Source organism: Zingiber officinale, chromosome 6A, assembly GCF_018446385.1.
Source record: "Zingiber officinale cultivar Zhangliang chromosome 6A, Zo_v1.1, whole genome shotgun sequence".
Lineage (NCBI taxonomy): Eukaryota > Viridiplantae > Streptophyta > Magnoliopsida > Zingiberales > Zingiberaceae > Zingiber > Zingiber officinale.
Genome location: NC_055997.1, coordinates 85,582,369 through 85,609,954, shown reverse-complemented (window position 1 = coordinate 85,609,954; position 27,586 = coordinate 85,582,369). Strand labels below are relative to the sequence as shown.

Genomic DNA, 27,586 nt, shown 5'->3' with positions numbered 1-27,586 from the left:
ATCGAGATCTTCAACCGGTAGTACACTTAAAAGATGAAATTCAACCTTACCATTAACTATGAAGTTGTTGCGCTGCTTTTCAGTCCATTGATGTTTCTCAAGTTCTTTTCCCTCTTTGGTTTTGGGCATATTAAAACCATATTTAATTGTTAGTAGAATATTAAAATAGGTTTTAAAATAAACCTCCATTCGACGTCTCCAAAAAGCGAACTCCCCCTCGAATACTGGTGGGTAGATGCTAGCTCCGGCCATTGTTTTTGCTTCGATTAGCGGTTAGTCCTCCTGAAGCATCCTGGCTCTGATACCACTTGTTGGACCCCGGTTGGCCGGCTAGAAGGGGGGTTGAATATCCCTGCAAAAAATAAAGACAAACCCTTCTCGGACTTAAAAGAACGCTTGCATATAGATAGAATGAAAAACGAACTAAAAAGAAAGAGACACTTGAATTTATTTGGTTACAACCGGGGAGGTTGTTAATCCAAGGAAGTGAAATGCACAAACTCTCCTTCGAGCAGAAAAGCCTCTTTACAGTAGTGCAAGCACCAAAAATTAGAAGCTAAATGAAAACTAGAGCGTGTACAAGTGTTGTTGCAATAATGCTTGTTCTATTTAGTTTCTTGGACTAATCCTATATTTATAGCCTTGGTCGGGGCACTTGGAAGGGTTCCAGGTGCCTGAAGTGGGATAGAAATCTATCCCTGACGCAATGGTCAACTCCATGTTGATGCTGATAATATTTGGCTTCAGGCGCCCAGACCCTCAAAGTCAACCCTATTGACTTTTTCAGTCCGGGCCCTCTGCTCCGGTGCTGCTCACCTCGGTCCGAGTCTTCTGCTTTGATTCCGCTTGTTTGGGTGATTTCGGCCAACCGAAATAAGGCTCACCCGAACCCAATTTCAGCCTTCTCCTCGAGCAGGCTTCCACTCCGGCTTCTCGTCCCTCGAACGTCACACACGTTCTTCTCGTCCATCGGTGTACTCTTTTGCGACGCCTCATCTCTCAGACGCACCGAGCCCGTTGGCTCTCTCCCGTGCCGTCCTTCTCGCTAGCCGCGTCTTCCGCTTGACTTCCTGTGCTCCTAGAAGCACACTTAGACACAGGGATAAAAAACCAACAAGACCTAACTTAATTTGTTTGATCACATCAAAATAACCTTGGGGTTCCAACAAATATAGGCGTGAGAACCTGTTCTACTTTAATGAGAGGGGATTTGCATGGTTCCCAAGAAATCGAGATGACGTCAGCACAACCCACACTTGCCCGAGGCATTCCACGAAATTTTTTTAACAAGTGTAGACCTTCATCAAGTCGATCAGACAGAAGGAGCGCACTTATGCCCGTTCAACAAACTTCAGTAGACTGATCGACAAGAAATGCCACATCCCGTTTGAAGTCCATACAGCGACGCATGCTGATCGGGAGGGAATTTTCTCACACAATGATCTAGTTAGTCAGACTACAACCTCCTTCAACTAGACTTGAATGGAAGGCTTGTGATGCGGTGATTAGGCGGGGCCTTATCTTGTTGCCGCGTGGAGGTCAAAATCAAGATGGTCAACGAATGGGCGACAGGGTGGCCGATCGGGCGAGTTACACGCCGATCGGGAGGTTGATCACTGACCCATCATCTTGGGCATAGGAAGTAATCAGACCGACGTTCAAGGGATGTGTAGAAGCCGAGCCAAGCGACTATCCCGCTCGGCCCGACGACGGACGACACGGACAAAAGACTTTCAGCCAAGCGGCTCTCCCGCTAGGCGCGACAGTGGATTTCAGCCGAGCGGTTGTCCCGCTCGGCGTGGCAGTAGATAACGCAAGGATATCAGAATTCTGGCTGAGCGACCATTCCACTCGGCCAAGCAACAGGCACCGCGGGATATCCTTTGACATCCTTTTGGGAACTAGTGCCGCTGACAGGGGAAATGGTCAAACCAATGATCGTACGGTGGAAGCTTCCACTGTCACTTCAGAGATATGCTCGATCCGTTAAGGTACTGTGTTAGGGGCGCTTTACTGTCATGTCTCTTCAGGAAAAATTTGGGATAGTGTGCCCACTTTAAGAAGTGTGCATACACGCTACAGGAGTCCTATATAAAGGAGGGGTCCAGGCATCGACGGAGGTATACTTTTCTCGCGATTTCTACTATTGTGCTATAGTTCTTATTGTTTCTTCTTATTTCATCGGAGACTGACTTGAGCGTCGAAGGGTCATCGCCGGGAACCCCTTTCCTGGCTTGGCACTGGCGCTGCTTGTGTTGCAGGCAGGAGCGAAATCCACCGGAGGTTAGCAAGAATATCACGTCCCCAGTATCCGTCTTCCCAATTTTCGAACAGGATCAATTACTATAACAAACTAATTACATTTATTTTATATCATCTCTTGGTATTAGTTATTTAAATATTAATATTAAAAATAATATATATAATTTAATTTTATAATAAATATTATGTCCACATATATCAGTTGGTATGGAAAATGCCACATTTATGAATTTATTTAAAGAAAAGTTAAAAGGGTAGGCTTTATTTTCTTGCAAAGCGATGGTTTTTTAAACGCCTACTGTTGACGGGTCCCGCTTCGATTGCCTTAAGATTGAGCATCGCCACGTGTCTCGGAGACGGTGCGGATAAAGCGAAGACATAGGACATCGAATGTGGATCCGCATCCCCATGGGGAAGAACAAGCGGCTGTAGCTTCGCCACGTGTACCTCCAAGCACCACATCTGGAGTCACGGACACGCGGCGTGCCACCGTGAGTTCCCCGGGTCGAGGAAAACCCTGGGGGCGCATTGGATCGGCCAGCGGGATCCACGAGTCTTTTCGAAGTGGATAAGGTTTCAAATCTGCGGACGCGAGGTGCGAACTGTTCGTGGCCCCACGGGCAAAGTGGCATGCTTCCGCATGAAATCAAGCTATGCGTACACTTCACACGCTGGAAGTCGTCCGATGACTCCGTTATCCTTCGATAGCTTTATTAATTAAATAATTAAGACTTTTCTCCATGTCTGCAATTTCACATTTGGGCCGTGAGCCGGATCAGAAACTGAAGTGGCCCGTTTAGCCTGTTTATTAAGTACACTAGAAGAACACGTGTTAAGTTAAGATGTTAAATTGTCAAACAAACCAGGGCCAATGTTCATAAAGCTCCGTAGGGGGTATTCTACATAATTCTTCATAACTTTGGTGGTATAATGTAAATATACAGGTTTTTTTTTTTTTTGGTGAAATTGTTACAAAATTGCAATTGACGGGGATCGTTTATTGCAAGTCGCTCTTTGTGATCTCGTACGGGTGACGGCGGCGACAGGTCGTCCTTCTTCGGTACCGGACGGTAGGTGGAGCTGGCTCATCATCAGTCTCAGCCTCCTCTCTCGATTGTTAGGCTCTCATTCATCTTCTCCGGCAGCGCCGGCAAAGAGTGACTGCATCGTGCCACCGGATTCCTGATTCCAGTGTGTCCCAACAAGCGAAAGCCGGGAATTAGGTATCTAAGAAATTTTTTTCTCACTTAAAAATCGTAATTTTCTTTCCTCTTAGTTTTTCAATCATCATGTAGACTGGATCAATGAGACCTAATGGAAAATTAGAAAAGGTGTAAGTTTGAAGAACTAATTTGATACAACAATAGAGTATAGACCCAATTAAATTAAGGAATTAGCGAGTATTACATCTCAAGATACAGCCTCATTTCCGGCTTACATGAATTTGCTACTGAGAACCCTATAGTAGTTAAACTCGAGAGAGAAGAATAGCATATTAGCTTACATGTTGTAACTTGCTATTTATTGAGAACACTATAGTAGTTAAACTTGATCGAGAAGAATAGAAAATTAGTTTAGAGTTTCTACTTGCCAAATTTGTGTTGAATTCATCTTGCCTTCAATTCTGTTCATAGGGTTCACATGCCAAACCTCTGAGCCAAACCTCCTGACTGAATTTTATGGTGCTAATATCTTGGTCAAGTCACTTCAGATACAAATCACTTTTACCTGACTTTAACTGGTACTTAAAATCCTGTTGCACTAAGTTGCCTCTTGCACTAATGCAAAGCTCAATTTGTTTTCATCCATATTTAGGGAAGAATTAGTTTAATAGACTGATGGATGGGATGTTGAGTTGCATTAACTTAAGTTTCCACCCATGTGCTGCTTGGATTTTTAGACAATGTGGTAATGAATCCTGAAGCATTGTCAAAGTCTTTGACAAAGCTGCCTAGAGAACTTTATTCAGGTAAAAATGACTTATTTTGTTACACAAGCAAACACTAGAAGCTCCCTTTGATGGAAGACTTAGCGAAGTCTTCTTTGTTTGGTTGTGACCTATGTCATTCTCTTTCCTTTTGAAAGGTGAAAGGGCTGTGTACGCAATTGGCTGTTGATAGTTTGTTGGTATCAATTATTTGTATTGTTGACATATTCAGATTTCTTTTCATTTTCTATTGCCACCAAAAAAGAGTATGGCAAAGTTGGAGGAGATTGATACAGAGGAATATGAGAAGATAATAGCAGCTAACCAAATGAAGAGGAAGAAGTATAGCATCATAATCCCCACATACAATGAGCGTCTCAACATTGCTCTTGTCATCTACCTTATCTTCAAACATCTTCAGTATGCCTTCTTTCCCTTTACTCTCTCCTTATTTTTCAACTCATGCTCAGAAAAGTTCTTTTTAGTCTATAACTTCTCGTTGAGATTGAGAAAAGCATACACATGTCTGGGATATTCAAGTAAAGCTAAACTGATACAGTCTGTTTACTTATTTTAGAAAATATATCATCAATGCTAGCCTTATACTATCAATGTTCAGTGATTGATTCCCTAATGTCATAATATGCATTGTTCTACATATGGATAGCTTAGATTCGTATATTTTTTTTACATATAGAATTGTCAATTATGGATGGTTCAGATTAATTAATCTGAGATATGATGTGGTATATGTAAACTGTTACATATTGTTATACCTTGTTGTCAATACAGTTAATTTAATTATTTTTCTCTATCTACTTTATACATGTTCCCATATACTGCATATGCATTATACAATATCAATTGCATTTTGCTGGCTTGTGCTTCTTAAAATCTTGGTAAGATAAGATGAGAAATTCCTGGTGTTTTTTCCCCACAAAATCGATTGCATGGCAGGTTTTATTCCACCTGTAAGTGGAATGGAATAGGAATAGGAATAGGAATATAGCAAGTGACCTTATATATTTCCCGCTGCACACTTGGATTACAATCTTGTTTTTGTATGAGTTGATTTGATGCCCCTGTTGCTTGAATAACCTTACTCGTTTAAGATTCAAACTCAAAAGAGAGATTCTTAGACCATCCTATCTCGCCATACCATGAGATTGTATAGATTCAAATACACTGGTGGCATTGAGCTTTAGTTAATTAGATTGAGGATTTTGAGTTAAACTTTTTCTTCCTATCCAATCTGAAATAAATGTTGTTTCCTATATGCACCTTGTGATATAAATGTCTATGTGAAGACTTAGTGAAAACAATGTTGCTTCTCAATCAAAGGCAAGTAGCTGGTATGGCTTCCTACCACGGTTATCATGAAATGTCCTCGAGGACGGACCCCAGCAGCATCATGCATTGTGGTCCGACCATTTTTCTACCATCATTTGTCTTGGAGTGATGGGTTGTGTGGATCCAAATTTATTGCTCTAAGGCTTCCTTCATCCTGAAGAACCTATAAGGCTATATTGCTTTAAAATCCTTATGTTTTCAAATAAATTAGCTGGAAAATTTTGGTTATTCTGTTTAGTTTAATGTGACATGGAAATTTTATTTTCTGCTTGGCCTATTTATCTTTCTTTCTTTACTCTTTTACCCTTTGCTTTTCTTTTTGTTATTGTGGTTTTAAACTGAAAACTTGTTATCTATCAATGTCCTCATTTCAAAACTGATCTTGGGGTCTGATTTGTATATTCTGATAGGTTTTCACTTCTCTGGTCAACATCTTGATTTATCCATTAGTAAATGTCAGTTTAGGGAACTAGACGTAAATATTTATTTGTTTTTTTCCAGGGAGTTTGAGTTTGAAGTCATTATTGTGGATGATGGAAGTCCTGATGGTACTCAAGAAATCATAAAACAGCTACAGAATATCTACGGCGAAGATCACATTGTGAGTAGTTTAGTTGTATTGAAGTAATGGTAGTCAATGGTTTTTGGATTGTTGTCAGTGTTTACACGTTTTATGTAAAATGCAATACTGTCAGCTACTACGCGCAAGGCCAAAGAAGCTTGGTCTAGGTATGATTGACACTCTTTTTGGTTTAGGTGATAAATTCATGCCTAATTATTTAAATGGGTAAATAATGTGTAGGAACTGCTTATGTTCATGGATTTAATCATGCATCTGGAGATTACATAATAATCATGGATGCAGATCTCTCCCACCATGTATGTGCTTGATTATGTTGATATTAACTTTCTGCACTATTTTTATCACTCCCTTGCAACTTCCCTAATGATCATCTACTTGTGTACAGCCAAAATACTTGCCCAGCTTTATCAGGTACTGATTTTACATAGCATTTGAATCTTAACCTTTTCAAAAAAAAAAAAAAAAGAGACTGACAATTCTCTTATTTCTTGTGGAGAATCTGAATAACATTCATTGTAGAAAGAAAAACTAAGGAAAGTTGGCAGTGGATATAAAGCTATTGATAGCAAAGTATCCAGTATCTACAATGATAGTTATTGAAAATTGAATTTTAGATCAGACTTCTGTAAATGTGTTTATAGACAATATTACAATAATAGAGACATACAGATATAGTTATGCCACCCTCATGGAAGGTAATGGCATACAAATTCATTGTTTTTATATCCTACTTGTTCATCATACTGCCAAGGTGAAATTTTCTCTTACAAGGAAACAATATTTTGGTAAAAGGAGTCAAAAATGTTGCTGAATTCACATTGTTAAATGTAATTGAAGGAAAAAAAAGATGCAACATAATCATGTTGAAAAAGCTACATGTTTTCATGCCTAGGAGATCAACCACAGAGGCTCTAATTAGTTTATAGCATGACTGGGAATCGGTTTGAATTTAAAAAAATGATTAACCAGGTCAGGTAACGTCGAACCTGGAGCGATTGGCCCGACTCACGGAAGTTTCCTACCGGCCGCTAGGGTAAATCGTGAAGCGCTCGCTGTGGACGGCATAGAAGCCTAACATTCCTTGGTTGCGAGTCCCATTTGGAGGAAAAATCCTTACAAATGCGCCATAGCTGAGAATCGAACCGTGGTGCCTGAATGACAATTGGGTGTCCTTCCATTGCACCATAGCCCTGGGGGCAATTGGTTTGAATTTAAGAAATAAGAACAGGGTGCGCCATATGTTCTTTATGTAAACTAATTGGTATTTGGGAGTTAGAACACATTATCAGTTTTGGAAAATATGAATGTAGTGATGTATTTAAGGAACCATGATCAAGTCTTAATTTGGCTGTCAATCATAATTTAACTAATGTGATCTGCATGTCATGGCATGGGTTCTTTATAGACTGACATCCTAACATGAATTGAGTCAACAACAGTGACTTGTTGATAAAAAATTTACCACTATCATCAATTAAATTTTTTGACGCAAGGTTGGTTGTAGAACCAATTTGTGTATGGTTAATGACATGTGGGTAAGGGTGAATCTGATTTATCATTTATCTGATTTCTGGTGTAATGTAAGAAAGTAAGCTTTTGCAGATATCATATACAAAATATATCAAGATGGATTAAGTGTGAGAAATTATCACTGTGCTTGGTAGTAGCACCAGTTGGAGACATGAATAGAAAAACCATCGTTTTAAGTGTCTTCTGGCATATTTGAACAGCTGTGAGTGAGATATAGCATTTTGAGGAAGGAATTCCAAGCTTCTGGAATCAAGAAGCTCTTTGTAGTGAAGTGAATCAGATTTCTGTTCTTATTAATCTAGTTCTACAACCAGCTTATAAAGTTGTGTGCTTTCTAGTTGATCATAAAATCAAGCAACACTTTTAGGTTGCAGTGCACTAGGACTGTAATAGAATTGAATGACTGAAAAGTATCTATGTAGCAAATCTTAAATAACCTTTTTTTTCATTTGGTTCTTAAATCATTGGACTTAATATTTGTTGTTACTAGCATATCAGTCGTATATTCCGTATGGCTTGTATTCTCGTGGGGCGTGCTACTTTTTGGCACATTTGTGTAGTCTGATACTGAACAAGAAAAGTAAATGTTGACAGAATTGGATTTTGATGTATGATATTTACTAGGAAGCAAATGGAAACTAGTGCAAGTATAGTTACAGGAACCCGTTATGTCCGACATGGCGGTGTGCATGGATGGAACCTTATGCGTAAACTAACAAGTAGAGGCGCAAATGTGCTTGCACAGACACTTCTATGGCCAGGTGTATCCGACCTAACTGGTTCCTTTAGGTAATTCATATTTACACACAATAAAGCTTTCCTTCATTCTGGTTGGCATCTGAAGCTTCTGCTACCCTTAAGCTCATGCATAAATCCTAGTGCAACATATTTTGCAGGCTTTACGAGAGGAGTGCTTTTGAAGATGTCATAAGTTCATGTGTGAGTAAAGGATATGTCTTTCAGATGGAGATTATCGTTAGAGCTAGCAGGAAGGGCTATCACATTGAAGAGGCAGGATAATCCATTTATCTTTATCATGCAACAAGCGTTCTTGTTTTTCATTAAGGTTTCTTAATGTTGCCTCAATGCTAAAATGTTTTGCATTGTCTACATTGAAGGTTCCCATAACTTTCGTTGACAGAATTTATGGAAGCTCAAAACTGGGTGGATCTGAAATAGTCCAGTACCTAAAAGGTCTGGCGTACCTGTTGCTCACAACCTAAACGTAGAACAAATTGGCGAGCACTCTTGCTTTCAACTTAGTCTCTGGCATTGATCGTAACTTCAGTTTCACACCTTTCTGTTGGAAAATCAAGAAACACAGATTTAGATTATCGCTGTCCAGACCTATTATCTGCCATCTACAGTCAAAACTCAGCATCCCTTGCAGATGCATTTTCTTTTCCACACTACTTGGATGAAGAATTCAAGTATACACTTTTTGATATGCGTCCAGTGGTTTTTTTTCCTCTTGTCATAAATTTGTCTACTAGAAACAAATTTGAGTTTCGTTATTTGCGTTGTAATATATAAACAATAACTTTCACATTGTTTACTGCTGTTTTCATTCCAATCAATCTCTCTGTCTGTCTATTCTCTTTTAAACTGTCAAATGCCCAGTTTTCATCCTTTTTGGAGTCATAGTTATTTCATTAAAAAAGGAAGGGTAAAATTATAATGATGTCATATATTTTAAATTATGGATAAAATGATGATCTTTATCAAAGGTTTTATTAATCCAGATATCTAGGTTTTTGATCTAATTAGTCTTGAAAGGGGAGTGTTTGACTTCACAGACTAGCCATCGAGTAAATTTGGACAGCATAGGTGAGTCCTGGCATGATATTCAATGTCACTAGTGGTTTGAATTTTGTGGATGTTCAGAAATATCCAACATAAAATTTAAATCATGTATAAAAATCATCTTTGATTGAGCATCCCTTATAATAGTATAATTGAAATAGAGATAGGGAAGAAAATAAGGAAACATTTTTAAATTCATATAATGGATCGAATTGACATAGAGATAGGCAAGGAAGAAAATAAGGAAACATTTTTAAATTCATATAATGGATCGAATTGAAATAATGAAAAGTATATTCTAAGAAAAAATTTATTAGAAAATTTTGGTAGGATATTTAGGAGTTAGAGGAGGTATTTAGCTCTAATTGCTTCATCTTGTTAATTTGTTATAGTGGAAAAACGTAAAACATTGTTAACATCCGGATTTACTTGGTATCCATCTCCTTATGATGACTAATCTAAAGATCCATGCAGCACACACACTCCACTATGAAAAACACTTCTCGAAAACAATCTGCAAGTGGAGAAATCTTGTACAAGCTCACATTTAAGAATACAATGAAAACAAGATGTACATGCACAATATAAATGAAAACCTTGCATTTTTTGATCTCTTGTTACTCAAAATGCCTCTTATAGACTCAAAATGCAACAACACTTCTCTTAAATCTTCCAAGAATCAGCGGTGAAGAGTGGAGAAGAAGAGTTTTTTATTTGAATCTTCGAACGCTTTTATCTCCTACGGATTAGGGTTCTCAATCGATTGGCTTTATCTCCAATCAATTGTCACGCCAAATCCAAGCAAAGCCAGCAGTTCAAACCTTGTAACGGTTATTTTCTCCTTCTCTTAATTAATTAGTCAATCGATTACGAGGTTTCTTAATCGATCACTCAATCGATTCAGAAGTCCACTGAACGCTCGCGAACTTCTCCCAATCGATCATCTCACGTGGCTTAATCAATCACCTGATCGATTCAGAAGCTCATTGTTTGTCGCGAGCTTCTCCCAATCGATTGGGCACTTTTCCAATCGATTCAGCATAGTAAAATACTATGCTTCACGAAAAACCCCACTTCAATCGATTACTCAATCGATTGAAAAGGGCTAAATCGATTACCCAATCAATTTAGCGCCTCTTTATTCTCGAGAGAACAACGCCCAATCGATCACCTGATTGATTGGCTTAGGCCCAATTGATTACCTAATCGATTGTCTAACCCTAACTTACTTAACCCGAGTCTAGGGTTTCCTTGCCCAACATCTGGCCAATAGTGATTTGTTGGGACTTTTTCACTAAGTGTCTAATCAACCTTTGGCTCAATCGATTACTCAATCGATTGCCCAACCCTAACTCACTTAACCTGAGTGTAGGGCTTCCTTGCCCAACATCCGGTTAACAGTGACATGTTGGGACTTCTTCACTAAGTGTCCAATCAACATTTGATCCACTTGAACTATTCATTTCATGCCAACTTTCTATTGGACTTCGGATCACCATGTGCAATCCTGCTTGACCCACTTGGATTTTTCTCTTGCTTAACCGCAGTTAGGACTTTCCTCTTGCCAACTTGCGATATTCCTTGACTCACTTGGACTTTTCCTTTGCTTAACTGCAGTTAGGACTTCCCTTTGCCAATGTAACTAGTTAGAACTTTCCTTTACCAACGTGTGGTCCTCTTTGATCCACTTGGAGTTTCCCTTGCCTAACTCCCAAGTTAGGACTTTGTCTTTGTCTAACCTTTAGTTAGAACTTTATCTTGCCTATCGAGTTAGGACTTTGCCTTTATGTAACTTTCAGTTAGGATTTTATCTTGCCTAAGTTCTGAGTTAGGACTTTGTCTTTGCTTAACATCCAACTAAAACTTTATCTTACCTAACCTCCAATTAGGACTTTGCTTTACTTAACCTCCAGTTTGGACTTACCCTTATCTAACCCTCAAGTTAGGACTTTATCAGTCAAGTATCCAGTCTTTCACGTTCTACTTGACTTTCCTCTTTTATACATCAAGTATCCGATTAATCTTAACCTACTTGACCTTTTTTGAATATTTTTTAAATATATTATTTAAATATTAAAACTCGAGTTCGAATCTACTAAATATAGTGAAATTTGTCAATCTTACCTAGAGACAAATTGCACGAATAATTTTATAATAAAATTAACGACAATTTCGAAGAAAGCTTTGGAATTCTCTAAAGGCGCACAAATTTTAGAATTCCCCAAAATACACCTAATTCTAATTTTAACCAATTGCCAACAATTAACTTTTTCCCTATTTTTCTCCTTTTTTTTCTCTCATTTACCTACAGTATGCATCTCTTCTATTTCCTTTTAAATTAAATTAACTTTAATTTTAATTTTAATCCGGCAGCAAACAAATTTTTAATAAAAATATAAATAACAGTTAATAAAAATTTTAAAATTTTTTATCTATTTTTAATATTTAAATTATAAAAGAATAAATAATAATAATAAGAAGAAGAAGAGGAGAAGGAGGAGGAGGAGGAGGAGATTGGTTTTATCATAACAAAGAAAAAAAATCATTTTGGGGTTAGTTTCTAAAAATCAAAATCATGACTTAATATCAAATATCATAACTGGTGCTAATTTTTAAATACCAACATCATAGTAGTGTTGATTTATTTTACTAATTTTTAGAAATTAATACCACAACTTAAATTGGTAATGCTTTTTTAAATAGTAAATAAAGATATGTATAGACTCTGGAGCACTGTAAAAATTTATAGGAGTTGAAATGGGTTAAATCGAAGCTCTCTAGGTCTATCAATAGATTTTGACCGAAACTCATTGATGGACTTTGATGATTTGGATTTTTGGAAAGTTGAGATGTAATAGAAGTAGATAGTGCGATCAAGGTATTTATAGATTTATAGTGTTCATATCTGGTTCTAACATCCATATGATAAGTTGTATATCTGACAAATGCTTGCTTTTGAAGATCATAACTTTTGACTCGGGTATTAGAACGACATGTTCTATGTGCCAAATCAAAGTCGTTCAAAGATTTATATTTGTTATTAGGTGAAACATATAACAACACATGTTTTGAGCCCAAAAATATCATTTAAAGTCTTTTTGGGTCCATCAATGGATTCGATCAAAATCCATTGATGGATCTTGAGAGTTTTGATTGGACCCATTCAAAGTGCTACAGGCTTTTAAAATGCCCCAAAGTCTATATATGCCCAAAGATATTAGCTTGAAATAATTAACTACAGTGATCATAAAGTTTTCTAAGTTTATAACTATAAGGCAATTGACATACACTAAAAAAAAGCCAACGATTAGTGATGGTTTTAGCGACGGATTATTTCACTCCGTCGCTATTAGCGGATAACTTATTCACCATCGCTATTAGTAACGGAGTAATTAATCCGTGACTAATTATACAATAAAATTAAAAAATTAGCGATCATTGGCAACATAATATTAAATTTTGTTGCTACATATTAAATATTAGACGTCACTAATAGTGACAGAGTAAATATTCGTCGCTAAAATATGGAAAAAAAAATAAGGTTTTCGACCCGCATATCATATTCACACGATCGATCTCCTCTCTCTCGATCTTGCCCAACAACCATCCGCGGCATCTCTGGCAAATTTCCTCTTTGGTCCGTCGTCTCTGACGCATCCTCTTCAGCATTCCTTCACGTGTCCTCGGCGATGGCGTCCAACGACCTCAACCTCATGGCCAACAGGCTCAGCGACCCACTCTGGCCTCCTCAGCACTCTCTTTGACGTATCTTGAGTCATTGGTGCTCTCCAACGTCGCGAGTCAATGTGCCTAAGCTCCTTCTCCTCTTTGGAATCCGACTCCTCTATGGTGTCACTGTGCCCTAGCTCTCCACCGTTCGTGAGCACTCCTTCGAGAAAAATCTGTTTGCTCCTTCTGTTGCAAGGTAAAGCTTTGGTGCTCTTAAGTTGTGTATGCTTGTGAGGCTGAATCCGACCTTGCATTATGCTCGTGAGGCTAGATTTGCTTCCAAGACTACTGTTCTTGCAAGCCCACTGTGCTCGCGAGTTCGCTGTATTACTTTGCTGATATTATGTATATGTTCCATGTATGTTTAGATTTTTAGAACAATATTGTTGCACTAAGTTCGTGTGTGTGTGTATTTGATTGCCCAATTATAGTTTTCCATTATCATATATGCTAATTGTGAGGAGACCTAAAAAGGAGCTCGTTCTTCTTATCTAATCATAGAAGAACCTCTTACAAGATACTAAGGTTTCCGACATTTATATTAGAAAAACATGTTTAGTTTCATGAGACCTAAATGCTTTAAATATAATTATACTTAGTTTAACATGATTAACCATGTTGGAAATTTTATTCTTATTAGGATACAATATATATGAACAAGCCTTGAATATATAATATGTTAGACAATGGATTTATCAGTCAAGAATTTTTTTACCGGGGTTGAAGAGTTTGTGAACTTCGCTAAGTCTCATTCAGAATACTTGAATGGTGTCAAGTTAAAACATCCATGTAATCAACACAGATGTAGAAATATAGTTTTCGGTGATGAAGATACAGTGAAAACACATATATGTAGGTATGATTTTATTCCAAATTATTACAACTAATATTGTCATAGAGAGTCTTAAGTATTTGACCAAATTGGACTTGATATTGTTTCATCATCCTTCCCAATTGCTCCAGAGGAATTATCAAGGCATGTGAATGAATGCAATGCAATCAATGGTTTACAATGCAATGAATGCATATAATCAATTGAATATAGAGAAATATCTACGCCCAAAGTTTAGAAAATGTATGACATGTTAAAGGTCGGTGAAAGAGAATTGTGGGAAGACATTCCTTCTAGCAATTCTCAACTATCAACTACTGTAAGATTACTGAATATGAAAGCAAAATATCATTTCTCTAAATGATATTATGATGATCTGTGTCAATTGTTGTCAGAGTTGCTCCCCATTGATAATTGTATAATACAATACAATTGTATTATATATACATCTAATTTATATCATAACTACTGTTATAGGCGAATAATTGTCGAATGTTAAATATATAAGATGAAAGACTAAAAAATATTGCATCAGGACCTCTCCGTAACATAACAGATTACTTGGGTTATTATGTTAATGGATTCTGATTTCACATGACACAACGCAATTCACAAAGGCTTACATATAATTCTAGTATTTGCGTAAAAGGATTCACAAATAATAATGATACTCAATTTGATTATTATGGTAGACTTGAGGAAATTATAGAGGTTGAATATCATGTTTTACTTTTAAAAAGGTGTGTATTATTCAGATATTTATGGTATGATCCTACTTCAAGAATAGGTACAAAAATACATCATGTCTACAATTTAGTTGAGGTTAAGGCAAACAAAAGATCCCACAAGTTTAAGCCTTTCATCTTCGTAATACAAGCTGATGAAATGTTCTATCTTGTGTACCCAATGAAAAGAAAAAGACTTAGTGAATGGTTAGCAGTGTGTCAAATAAAGTCTCAGTCAACCATAGAAATGCCGAACACCATAATTGCCCAAAACCATGATGCATATCAAAATGAAAAAGTCAAGATACACTCAGTTGTTTCAAAAATACAATCCACATTACAATTACTTATAGATATTAATATCATTTACGAGAAAATAGATGATGAAGAGATGTATAGCAGTGAGGAGGTTGATGTACTAATGGAGTCTAGTAATAGAACTTATAAAATGTTAATTTAGTTGATTCAAAATGACATCAAGTGATTAAAAATTAGTAACAATAATATCATATATTGTATGATTTGTTTATATTTTTTTCATCTCCCTAGTTAGAAGATATTATTATTTCAAATGTTTATGTCTTATACTATGATTTTATATATATAGTCATGCAGCTAGGACATAAAGCACATGATGACTAGATTATTTTGAGGGTTGTTGGTGACTGGTAAGTATTTATTTATTTAGTAATTATTTTGATTTTATATACTTAATCTTTTTTTATTTATCACACATATCTTATACATGATATTTTTCCATGTAGCTATGTCCCAGATGGCCATTAGATCACAACCTACATATCCAAGATGTTTAAAGAACTTATCCCCATCTAGTACTACATGGAGGTTTATAGACCAGGACATATAGGACTTCTATTATGGTGAAATTTTTTTGTAAGTATTTTTAATATAATATGTATTTTATAGTTTAAAATTAACATGATACTAATTCTCAAAATCTATTGTTGTAGAAAAGGTATGTTTGGGAGGAGGGCCATGAAACCAATTTTAAAAAAAATTAGAAAACTGTTGCTCTAAACTGAATAGAGACATGTTATACGAATAGAGGCAGAGGCATACCAGGCAATCCAAGGCCCCTGATGAAATTTGATAGGCTTGGAGAGCCAATTGAGCTACCCAGCATTGGCAGTCCAATCCCGTGATTGCTCGAGGAAATTGTAATTCAGAACCTACTAGGCCGAGCACTAAATCCACAAAACATACCACTGGATCTTGTTCTATAGTAGAGCATGCCTCTGATTTGGTAAGTTTAGAATTAAGTTATATAAAAATTTCATACATATGTTTTTTTATTAATTTTAATGTATTTGTATTCTCTGTATGTAAGCTGCTGAATTATAGAGATCTGTCACTTGTTGGGAGGTATTTAACAAGACTCATAAGAAGAAGGATGAGTCATTTGTCGATTGACATTACTCAGCAATTAACGTAAGAATATTAACTTTTGTTAGCATATTTGAAGACTTTATGTGGAGATTAATAAAATCATTATTTTGACACAAGAGGCAATGCCTGCTAGAGTTGCACAAGCGTCTCAGCATGGTACAGAGGGATAGAGTTCACAACCTCTTTCCATCGATGAGGTTAATGACATTTATCATGATATCATCAATGGAAGGAAGAAGACCTCTCTCTACGGGTTTGGATCTCAAGTCAAAGTTGTCTTTGACCAGATGAGGGCTCTAGGGATCAAGGGTCGTCCTAGTTCCTCCTGCTCATTTAGTAAAGTACAAGCATTGTAGGAGGAAAATCAGGATTTGTGGACTCAACTCTTGTTAATGGAGGAGACAATGGTTAAAAGGGATACAGAGGCAGGGGAGATGTGTGAGCGATAGTCTCGAACTAAGGAGATAGTTCATTATATGTAAGCGTTTGCAACAACATTCCCTCTGGATTCACAAATGTCATGCCCCCATCGTTTGGAGTCCTAGGAGGCCGAAGATCCCGACCATTCTCTTATTGAATAGATCATTTTGAGGTATGCTATCATTTATCTTAACTTTTGATTTTTCTCTATATTTCCGTCAAAAATATAGCTATTACTTTTTTTAAAAAAATTATATGGATCTCTAATTGTATTATAATTTTTTATGATTGATCATGTCCGAGCGATGAGTCGACGGACGCTGGGAACGTGGCACGCTCCACTGCTGATTCGACTGGTGGCGTATATCTCCGATGAACCTGCAAAGAAGCCGAGCCGGGAGGGGTTTCCCGGCGACGACCCTCTGACGCTCAAGTCAGGCGAGAAATGAGAGAGGTAGTGTAACTGTGGCTACAGTGAGATCGCGCATACCTTCGTCGACGTCTGGGGGGTCCTTATATAGGACCTCGAGGAGGCGCGGGCACGTTTCTCTATGCGTACACGCTTCCCCAAACATACCTTAACGAGCCCCTGTCAGAAAAGTACCTCTGGCGCCATTCCGCAATCGTCCGAGCATATCCCGGATGTGACGGTGGAAGCTTCCACCGTATAATCCTGTGTACGGCTCGGGCGCCAACCTTGTTGCCTGTCAGCGGCAGACGTCTCGAGGATGATGTTATCCCCTGTCTCCTTTGTCCTCTTGCGCTTCCTGTCTGTTCCAGAGCCGAGCGGTTAGGCCGCTCGGCGGGCATATCACTTCTGCCTCGGTCGTATGCTCGGATGAGACTGCTCCTGCCTGTCTTTGTTGCCTTGTGCACCTGCCGAATGGACAGCCCGCTCGGCCCTGAAACCTTTTTACCTTGAGCATCGGAAACCCGACCCCTAGTCGGGTTGTCTTTCATTCGATGGGGGGATTCAGGGCCGGTCGGCCTGCTTCGTCCGGTCGGCCGGGTCTCAGGGTTGAATCTCTTGACCTTTGACCTCCACGTGTCGTTGACCTTCCGCCAATGAGGGTCCCCTGTCCTTACCATCGGATCACATGCCTCCCCCTCAAGTCTAGTCGAAGGAGGCGTTAAGTCCGACTGACTGGACTGCCGATCGACCTGAGTGACACCGTCCTGCCACTCTGGAATGTTCCTCCTCACGACCGTTTGGCCTCTTCCGAGCGCTGGCTTTGCTGCCGTGCCGACGGTCAACGCTGACGCCCTTCGGATCTCCTCGGGATTCATGCAAATCCTCTCCATTAAGACTGAGCACGCGCTCTGTGCGTCGTAATGGCGCTCATTAAATGCGCCCCTATGACATGGTGCCACGTAGCGCCTCCGCTGGCGTCATCGTACGGCTCAGCGATGTGTTCGATGGGACAACGACGGTTTGAAATGAACGGCCCGATGGGGGCCTCGATTCCTGTGACCTGCATCCGACGGTCGAGGCCGATCGGGCCTGACCTTATAAAGCCGTCACCTTCTTCCTCCGCCGCACCTTTGCCTTCGCGTGTCCCGCAACCTTCTTCGGTGCTTCAGCGTTCCGCCGACTCCGATTCTCCGCTTTCCGACGACTCCCCGCTGCCTTCCTTCAATTCCCAGCTTCTTTGTAAGGTTCCTCCGCCTTTCCTCTCTGTTTCCCTCGTGTTTTTTTTGTCAAGTTCTTGCCTTCTAGTCGCTGTCCCCTTCATCATCTTCTTCCTTCCGCCGTGTGTCTTTTTCTTGCCTTTTGCTTTCTTTCCCGGTCGGACAATGGCCAGTTCTTTCCGACCCGCATACCTCACTTTAGGTCCCTGGTATACTACCATGGAGTCTCGCTTCGATCGACGTGACGTCGAGGTTTTGCTTGATGGTTATGATACTCCGTCTGACTTTGAACTCATTCTACCCTCACCATCCGCTCGGCCTCACAAACCGCCGAGCGGAGCCATCTGTTTTTTCCGTGACAAATTTACAGCCGGTCTGCGGTTTCCTCTCCACCCCTTCTTTGCCGACGTTTGCAATTTCTTTAGTCTTCCGCTCGCCCAATTAGTTCCCAACACTTTTCGCCTTTTGTGTGGAGTGGTTGTACTGTTCAAGATACACCGCATTCCTCTCCGACCGGAAATTTTTTATTATTTTTATTATCCCAAGCAGTCCGAGCTGGGTACCTATCTATTCCAGGCTCGGCCCGGTCTAGTCTTCTTTGATAAACTTCCTTCCTCCAATAAATATTGGAAGGAGTATTACTTTTATCTTCGTCTCCCCGAGCGGGCTCCCTTCCGAACCAAATGGCAGGTCGGACCGCCTACTTCTTCCGAGCTGAAAAGATTTAAGACCTGACCGGACTATCTCGAGGCCGCGAACATGCTTGCCAGTCTGAAGCTCGATATCAACAAGCTTCTGCCTGAAGGCGTGCTGTATATATTCGGCCTGAGTCCGAGCCGTACTCCACTCCCGAGCAGCTTCGGTAAGAATTTCACTTGCGCATGTACTTTGAGTGCTAACTGATTTTCTTCTTTTTCCTTTGCAGCAAATATCGTCATGGAGTCCGTGATGCTAGGGATTTTGAAGAGGAAAGCTGAGGCGCTTGAGGCAGCAGTCGCTAAGGAGATGGAGCAACTGGGCATCATTTCGGTCGGCTCTCACGAGGGTGAGAGCGAGACAAACGCGAAAGAGTCGGCCGCTCAGGCCTCTCCCGTGGAGGTGACGGGAGGCACTACGTCAAACAGGGAAACGACCGTCCAGGAAGAAGGCTCCGATCGGGAAGACGAGCGCCCGCTCAGACAAAAACGGCGCTGGACGGAGACACCGTTGCGGTCGGCTACTTCTACTGTTCGTGTATCCGAGCGGGTGGGATCCGGTTCTCGTGGGAAAATTCCAATAGTGGAGGCATTATCCTCCGATCGGACTCCGTCTCAACTAAACCTGCCTGCCAACCCTATTGAGGTTGTGCCGGTCAGCGCTCTTCCACCTGCCCCTCGCCAGGTCCAGCGCTCGACTATTTTGTCCAAGTTCTCCGCCCCGACCTCTGCTCCCTCTACATCAGCTCACACGTCTCCCGGTAGGAGCCGCACCATCAGGGCCACCCTGCACCTTCCCACCGAGGAGCTTTTGCCCGAGTCTGATCGGCCGACCGCGCCCGAGCATATGATCACCATGAAGGGGCCCCTCGCCGAGATGTGGGCCGATGCTCGGGCCCGTGTTGCGATGATTCCGCTCGGCAACCTGGCCAACAGTTAAATGCAGCAGGCCACTGGGGTAAGTGTGTTTTCTTCCGAAGTCCTTTACGCCCTCTTTCCGATCGGCTATTAATATTCTTGTTTATGTCAGAGATGGGTGGAGGAGATCGCTGTCGCCAATCGACTGACCATGGTGGACGAAGAGCTGAAGAGGCTGAAGAGTTCAGGCGGTCCGTCCTCCCAGGGCCCCTCATACGTCGAGCTGCAGAAAGAGCTCAAGAAGACCAAAGATTTGTTGGAGGCGGAGCGAAAGAAGACGGCCGACCAGGCCTTTACTCTGGCCGAACTCGAAAGACAGGTCAAGACTCTTGACCGGAAACTAAGCCTAGCCACCGATCGGAAGAAAATGACCATCACCAATCTGGAGAAGAAAAACGTCGAGGCGCGGGGCCTGGAGCAACGAGTTAAAGAGTTGATGGAGCCGTTGGACGGCGAGAAGACGAGCCGCTCGGGTGAAGCGATCAAACATAAGGAAGAACTGAAGAACTTCCAGGAGGCTCTTGAAGCTTCCCAAGCTGCCTTCAAGGAGTATCAAGAGGCCGAGCCAGGCCGGGTCGCAACCTTGAAGCTGCAGCACATCCGCTCGAACGAATTTTCTGAGAAGGTATGCGAGCGGATGTATACTGCCTTTGAGCTGGCCATTGCCGCCACGACGGACTATCTGAAGTCCAAGGGTCAGCTTCCCAACTCCGCTACCATCCCGGCCGAAGACTACGCGACGCTCCTTTCTTCCATCCCGCAAATCGTTTATGATTTCCTTGAATGAAGTGTTTTTTGTAATCCTTCCAACTGGCTTCAATGGCCTGAATTTTAATGAAGATATGCCGTCCTTTCGTTAGCTTACTCTTTTTTCTTTAAATCGCCAATGCATGTGTCTTCTGATCGGAGCACGACCTACCGCCATTCACATCCCGTACCTTTCCTTCTCGTTAATCGTCTTTCGTCCTGCCTTCCGCGCTCTCGAAGGGAATTTTTAACAAAGTATTCTCTGTAACTAGACCGCTCGTCTGAACACACCCACTTCTTTAAATGAAATTCCCGTCAGATGTTCGCGAAGTACTTTTGGTAACTTGGCCGATCGGTCTCTCGACTCACAGGTCGACCTTTTTATTATCTTTTTCCGGCCGGAGGGTTTATAGTCGCCGGTTCGACTCCAAGGTTTAACGTCGCTGCTCGACGGTCTTCCGGCCGGAGGATTTATAGTCTCCGGTTCGACTCTAAGATTTAACGTCGCTGCTCGACGGTCTTCCGCCCGGAGGGTTTATAGTCGCCGGTTCGACTCTAAGATTTAACGTCGCTGTTCGACAGTCTTCAGGCCGGAGGGTTTATAGTCGCCGGTTCGACTCTAAGATTTAACGTCGCTGCTCGACGGTCTTCAGGCCGGAGGGTTTATAGTCACCGACTCGACTCTAAGATTTAACGTCGCTGCTCGACGGTCTTCAGGCCGGAGGGTTTATAGTCGCCGGTTCGACTCTAAGATTTAACGTCGCTGCTCGACGGTCTTCCAGCCGGAGGGTTTATAGTCGCCGGTTCGACTCTAAGATTTAACGTCGTTGCTCGACGGTCTTCCGGCCGGAGGGTTTATAGAAGCCCGTCGGGTTTATAGTCGCCGGTTCGACTCTAAGATTTAACGTCGCTGCTCGACGATCTTCAGGCCGGAGGGTTTATAGTCGTCGGTTCGACTCTAAGATTTAACGTCGCTGCTCGACGGTCTTCAGGCCGGAGGGTTTATAGTCGCCGGTTCGACTCTAAGATTTAACGTCGCTGCTCGACGGTCTTCAGGCCGGAGGGTTTATAGTCGCCGGTTCGACTCTAAGATTTAACGTCGCTGCTCGACGGTCTTCCGGCCGGAGGGTTTATAGTCGCCGGTTCGACTCTAAGATTTAACGTGTGGCTCGGATATTATACGCCCAGCCGAACGGCACGGGGTCTTCGACATCGAGCATGTGGCGCAGATAATATACGCCCGGTCGAACGACACGGGGTCTTCGCCATGCCTTCATATAGCTACTCGCTGGGCGCACAATGCTCATGTCTTTGCTTTGTTCTTATAACTTTTATTCCTGCAACCAAAGGATACAGCCGAACGAAATATTCATAAAATGTATTACATCGGCGCACCTTTCATCCGACCCGATAGGGCTAGAGGTGGTTTGCACTCCATGGTCTATCTAGGCGTTGTCCATCCTCATCCTCCAAGTAGTAGGCCCCCGTTCAGAGCTTCTCGACGACTTTGAAGGGTCCTGCCCAGGGAGCCTCCAGCTTGCCTACATCCCCGACCGACTTCACTTTCTTCCAGACCAAGTTACCCACCTGGAATGCTCAGGGAATCACACGGCGGTTGTAGTTCTGCTTCATCCTCTGCCTGTAGGCCATCAGCCGGACGGACGCTTTGGCTCGCTCCTCGTCGATCAAGTCCAATTCTAGTTGTCTCCGCTAGGAATTTGCCTCATCGTAGTTCTGGATCCGGACGGACTCTATGCCGACTTCGACTGGGACGACCGCCTCGTCTCCATACACCAGGTGGAACAGTGTTACTCCCGTTCCCTCCTTAGGAGTCGTGCGGATGGCCCATAAGACTCCCGGCAACTCGTCTACCCAGCTTCCTCCCATGTGGTCGAGCCGAGCCTGAAGAATTCGGAAGATCTCCCGGTTGGCTACTTCAGCTTGACCGTTACTTTGAGGATAGGCCACAGACGTAAAATGCTGCTCAATGCCATATCCCTTGCACCATTTCTCGAGCTGCTTTCCGATGAACTATTGTCCGTTGTCCGACACGAGCCGACGCGGAATGCCGAACTGACAGATGATGTGTTGCCAGATGAATTTCTTGACCATCTGCTCGATTATCTTGGCCAATGGCTCAGCCTCCACCCACTTGGAGAAGTAATCGATTGCCACCAGTAGAAACTTTCGTTGTCCGGTCGCCATAGGGAAAGGTCCCACGATGTCCATGCCCCACTGGTCGAACGGGCAAGACACTGTGGACGCTTTCATTTCCTCCGTCGGCATATGAGAGAAACTGTGGTATTTCTGACATGAAAGACATGTTGCGACGGTCCGGGCGGTGTCCTCGTGTAGAGTTGGCCAGAAGTATCCGGCCAGCAGGATCTTCCTAGCCAAGGACCGGCCGCCCGGATGACCTCCACAAGATCCTTGGTGTACCTCTTGGAGAATGTACTCGGCATCTTTCGAACTGACACACTTCAGCAGAGGTCGGGAGAACGCCTTTTTGTAAAGTTGATCTCCAATGAGCGTGAACTGGCCGGCTCTCCTCCTCAGTAGCTGAGCTTCCTCCCGATCGGACGGCGTGACCCCTGAGCGCAAGAACTCCATGATGGTCGTTCTCCAATCGCTCGGGAATGTGAGGCCTTCCATCCGATCCACGTGCACTACCAAGGATATTTGCTCGATTGGTTGCTGAATGACGACCAGCGATATCGAGCTTGCGAGCTTGGCTAATTCATCTGCCGCCTGGTTCTCCGCTCGGGGTATCTTCTGGACCACCACCTCGGTGAAGCTGGTCTTGAGTTTTTCAAAGGCCTCCGCGTACAATCTGAGTCTTGCATTATTTATCTCAAAGGCACCCATGAGTTGTTGAGCGGCTAGTTGGGAATCTGAGTGGATCACCACCCGGCTGGCTCCAACATGCCGTGCGGCCTGTAATCCGGCTATGAGGGCTTCGTACTCTGCCTCATTATTTGTTGCCCGATAGTCTAGCCGGACGGACAAATACATCCACTCTTCCTGAGGCGAAAGTAGCAGGATCCCAATTCCGCTTCCAAGCCGAGCGGACGATCCGTCCACATATATTTTCCATGTAGCTTCGGGCTCGGGCTTTTGTACTTTAGTCACGAAATCTGCCAAGGACTGTGCTTTGATCGCCGAGCGGGGTTGATATTGGATGTCAAATTCGCTTAGCTCTGTCGTCCACTTGATGAGTCGTCCAGATGCTTCAGGGTTTAGGAGTACCCTTCCCAACGGGTTGTTCGTCATCACAATAATGGTGTGAGCCAAAAAAGTAAGGGCGCAACCTCTGAGCGGCAAGGACCAAGGCGAAGGCCAACTTTTCGAAACCGGTGTAGCGAGACTCAGCATCCTTTAAGATATGGCTTAAAAAGTACACTGGCTGTTCTTCGCCGCTCGACCTAACTAATGCTGAGCCCACAGCATGCTCAGTTGAAGATAAATAAATGCAGAGTGGCTCACCTACGGCCGGCTTCGCCAACACGGGTAAGGAATTCAGGTAAGTCTTCAGTTCCTCGAATGCCCGATCGCACTCCTCGTCCCATTGAAACTTGGTAGCTTTACGCAGAATCTTGAAGAACGGCAGGCTCCGGTCGGCTGTCTTAGAGATAAACCTTAACAGCGCCGTTATCCGACCGGTGAGACGCTGTACCTCTCGAAGATTTCTAGGAGGCGGCATGTCTTGCAGTGCCTTTATCTTGCTGGGGTTCGCCTCTATGCCCCGTTCGGTCACAATGTAACCCAGGAAGCGCCCGCCTTTTGCTCCGAACAGGCACTTCTGAGGATTAAGCTTGACTCCGTATCTTCTTAATGTTTGGAAGGTCTCCTCCATATCCGTATAGAGATCGGCCGCTCGGAAGGACTTGATAAGTATGTCGTCTACATACACTTCCAAGTTGCGTCTGATCTGCTCCCTGAATACCTTGTTCATCAGACGCTGGTAGGTGGCTCCTGCATTCTTCAGCCCGAACGACATTACATTGTAGCAGTAGGTGTCGTCCGCCGTGACGAAGCTGACCTTCTCCTGGTCTTCTCGGGCGAGTGGCACTTGATGGTAGCCTTGGTATGCATCCAGCATGCATATCAGCTCGCACCCGGCTGTGGAGTCCACCAGTTGATCGATCCGGGGCAGGGGGTAGAAGTTCTTCGGGCATGCCTTGTTCAAGTCTCGGAAGTCGATGCAGACTCTCCACTTGTTGCCCGACTTGGAGACCAGAACCACATTTGCGAGCCAACTTGGGAATTGCACTTCCCTTATGTGGCCGGCCTCTAGAAGCTTCTCTACCTCCGCCCGGATAATTACATTCTGCTCAGCGCTAAAGTCCCTCTTCCTTTGCTTCACCGGCCGAGCGTCCGACCGGACGTGAAGCTCGTGCTGCACTATGCTTGGCGAGACCCCTGGCAGCTCATGGGTCGACCAAGCGAAAACGTTGTAGTTTCGGTGTAGGCATTTGATCAGCTTTTCCTTCTGCTTTTCCTCCAGGTCGGATGCTATGAAGGTGGTGGCCTCCGGTCGAGAAGAGTCAATCTGCACCTCCTCCTTTTCTTCATAAACCAAAGAAGGTGGTTTTTCAGTTATAGTATTTACCTCGACTCACGGCACTTTCCGAGCGGACTTGGCCTCGGCTCGGACCATCTCCACATAGCATCTTCGAGCGGCCAGTTGGTCTCCCCACACCTCCCCTACTTGATCTTCCATCGGGAACTTGATCTTCTGGCAGAAGGTAGAGACGACCGCCCGGAACTCATTAAGAGCCGGTCGTCCCAAGATAACGTTGTACGCCGAAGGAGCATCAACCACGATGAAGGTGGTGGTCCTTGTCCTTCTGAGCGGCTCCTCGCCCAACGAGATAGCTAGCCAGACCTGGTCGACCGGCAAGACTTCGTTCCCAGTGAACCCGTAGAGGGGGGTCGTCATTGGCAGGAGTTCAGCTCGGTCTATTTGCAGTTGGTCGAAGGCCTTCTTGAATATTATGTTGACCGAGTTGCCTGTGTCAATGAAAATGCGGTGAATAGTATAGTTGGATATTACCGCTCGAATGATCAGGGCGTCATCGTGTGGGACTTCGACTCCTTTGAGCTCCTTGGGCCCGAAGCTTATCTCGGGTCCGTTCGCCCTCTCCTGGCTGCAGCTGACTGCATGTATCCTTAGCTGCCTTGCGTGTGCCTTCCTGGTTCTATTGGAGTCTCCTCCGGTCAGGCCTCCGGCAATGATGTTGATCTCGCCCCGAGATGCGTTGCCCCTATTCTCCTCCTCCCGAGCGGAAGGTCGAGGTCGTTCATACGACGCCCGATGGTGGGCTCCGGGCTGCTGACGATGCTGCCGCTCGGGGGATCTCCTTTCTATCCTTTGAACGGGGCTCCTTTGTCGATGTCGCCGATCTGGTGAAGGTGATCGGCGGCGGTAGCTCCTTGGCGCAGGATGAGCGATGGGGGGGAGGCTCCGACAGTCGTGGGTGTTGTGAGTAGCTGACCGATGGAGTAAACAAAACATTGGGTCCATACCTTCCCCTTGGGCTTGGGTCGATCAGCCGCAACTTGCTGGACGGCGTACGACCGAGTGTGCTGATGAGGACGGGCGGCTTCGGCTCGCGGTCCTCTGGGGGGCTGGTGGCTGACGGGCTGCTTCCACTTGGCGGAAGCTAGTTGGTCCGTCTGGGCTTCCTTTCTTCTCGCCGCCTGGGCTTCCTCCACATTGATGTATTCGTTGGCCTTATGCAACATATGTTCGTAGTCCCGGGGAGGCTTCCGGATGAGCGAGCGGAAGAAGTCACCGTCCATGAGCCCTTGCGTGAACGTGTTCATCATTGTTTCCGAGGTGACCGTTGGAATGTCCATGGCCACCTGGTTGAAGCGCTGGATGTACGCTCGGAGCGACTCCCTCGCGCCTTGCTTGATGGCAAACAGATTGACGCTTGTCTTCTGGTGGCGCCTGCTGCTTGCAAAATGACGGAGGAACGCCATTCAGAATTCCTTAAAACTTGTGATAGATCCGTCCGGCAGTCTCCGAAACCACCGATGCGCCGATCCCGAAAGCGTGGTGAGGAACACTCGGCATTTCACACAATCTGTGTATTGATGTAGAGTAGCGGTGCTGTCGAACTTACCCAGATGGTCGTCTGGGTCGGTTGTCCCGTTATATTCCCCGATTGCAGGGGCACATAATGCTTCGGCAGTGGATCACGAAGAATGACATATGAAAACTGCCGGTTGATCCGCTCGGGTGACGTGTCCGTTCGGGGCGCATTTCCTTTTCTGACATCCCGAATGGGTGCTTCGTCCGATGAAGATCCCTTGTCTTGATTAGCTTGCGCTACCTCCGAGGGCGTCTGGAACAGAGCCCGATGAAAAGGTATCGGGGCGGGCGGCGCCCCCATTTGGGTGCCTGCCGGTCCCTTATTTTGCCCCCATATTGAGAGCTGCTCCTGCCTGTCTTCGAGTGGGGTTCGGCCCCCCGAGGCTGATGTCGCCTGCTGTGCTGCCCGCTCGGCCTGAGCTTTCTTCTGCTGCTCCACGATTTTTGCTGCTCGCGCCTGGATGAGTGCTTCGAGCTCCTCAGGAGAGAGCGTTACCAGAAGTTGACATCCAGCTTCTTCCATCTTCTTGGCTCGGATTCAGGTGTGTTCCCACAGACGGCGCCAATTTGATCATGTTCGAGCGCTGAGTCGACGGACGTTGGGGACGTGGCACGCTCCGCTGCTGATCCGACTGGTGGTGTAGATCTCCGGCGAACCTACAAAGAAGCCGAGCCGGGAGAGGTTTCCCGGCGACGACCCTCCGACGCTCAAGTCAGGCGAGAAATAAGAGAGGCAGCGTAACTGTGGCTACAGTGAGATCGCGCATACCTTCGTCGACGTCTGGGAGTCCTTATATAGGACCCCGGGGAGGCGTGGGCACGCTTCTTTATGCGTGCACGTTTCCCCAAACATACCTTAATGAGCCCCTGTCAGAAAAGTACCTCTGGCGCCATTCCACAATCGTCCGAGCATATCCCGGATGTGACGGTGG

At 43.8% G+C, this 27,586-nt stretch overlaps 1 protein-coding gene across 4 annotated transcripts; it reads left to right on the top strand.

Moving 5' to 3' along the window:
• Positions 1-3,238: 3,238 nt before the first annotated feature.
• On the top strand, positions 3,239-9,257 carry LOC121996789 (dolichol-phosphate mannosyltransferase subunit 1-like). Of its 4 annotated transcripts, none has more exons than XM_042550903.1 (10): positions 3,239-3,332; positions 3,408-3,485; positions 4,455-4,609; positions 6,041-6,140; positions 6,235-6,268; positions 6,342-6,418; positions 6,508-6,533; positions 8,277-8,441; positions 8,549-8,663; positions 8,771-9,257. In XM_042550903.1, the coding sequence occupies exons 3-10, from the start codon at positions 4,458-4,460 to the stop codon at positions 8,873-8,875; spliced, it is 774 nt and encodes a 257-aa protein (XP_042406837.1). In that variant the 5' UTR covers positions 3,239-3,332; positions 3,408-3,485; positions 4,455-4,457; the 3' UTR covers positions 8,876-9,257. The 4 variants fall into 4 exon arrangements, with proteins under 4 accessions (XP_042406837.1, XP_042406838.1, XP_042406836.1 ...); XM_042550904.1 differs by having other exon boundaries at positions 4,422-4,609; XM_042550902.1 differs by having other exon boundaries at positions 3,248-3,485.
• Positions 9,258-27,586: the final 18,329 nt, after the last annotated feature.

Bases quoted from the DNA above. Each gene is read 5' to 3' on its own strand.
- LOC121996789 (XM_042550903.1), top strand. From the start codon at position 4,458: ATGGCAAAGTTGGAGGAGATTGATACAGAGGAATATGAGAAGATAATA. The intron at 6,419-6,507 runs GTATGTGCTTGA...ACTTGTGTACAG, and splicing joins ATGCAGATCTCTCCCACCAT to CCAAAATACTTGCCCAGCTT. The intron at 8,664-8,770 runs GCAGGATAATCC...TCTACATTGAAG, and splicing joins AGGGCTATCACATTGAAGAG to GTTCCCATAACTTTCGTTGA.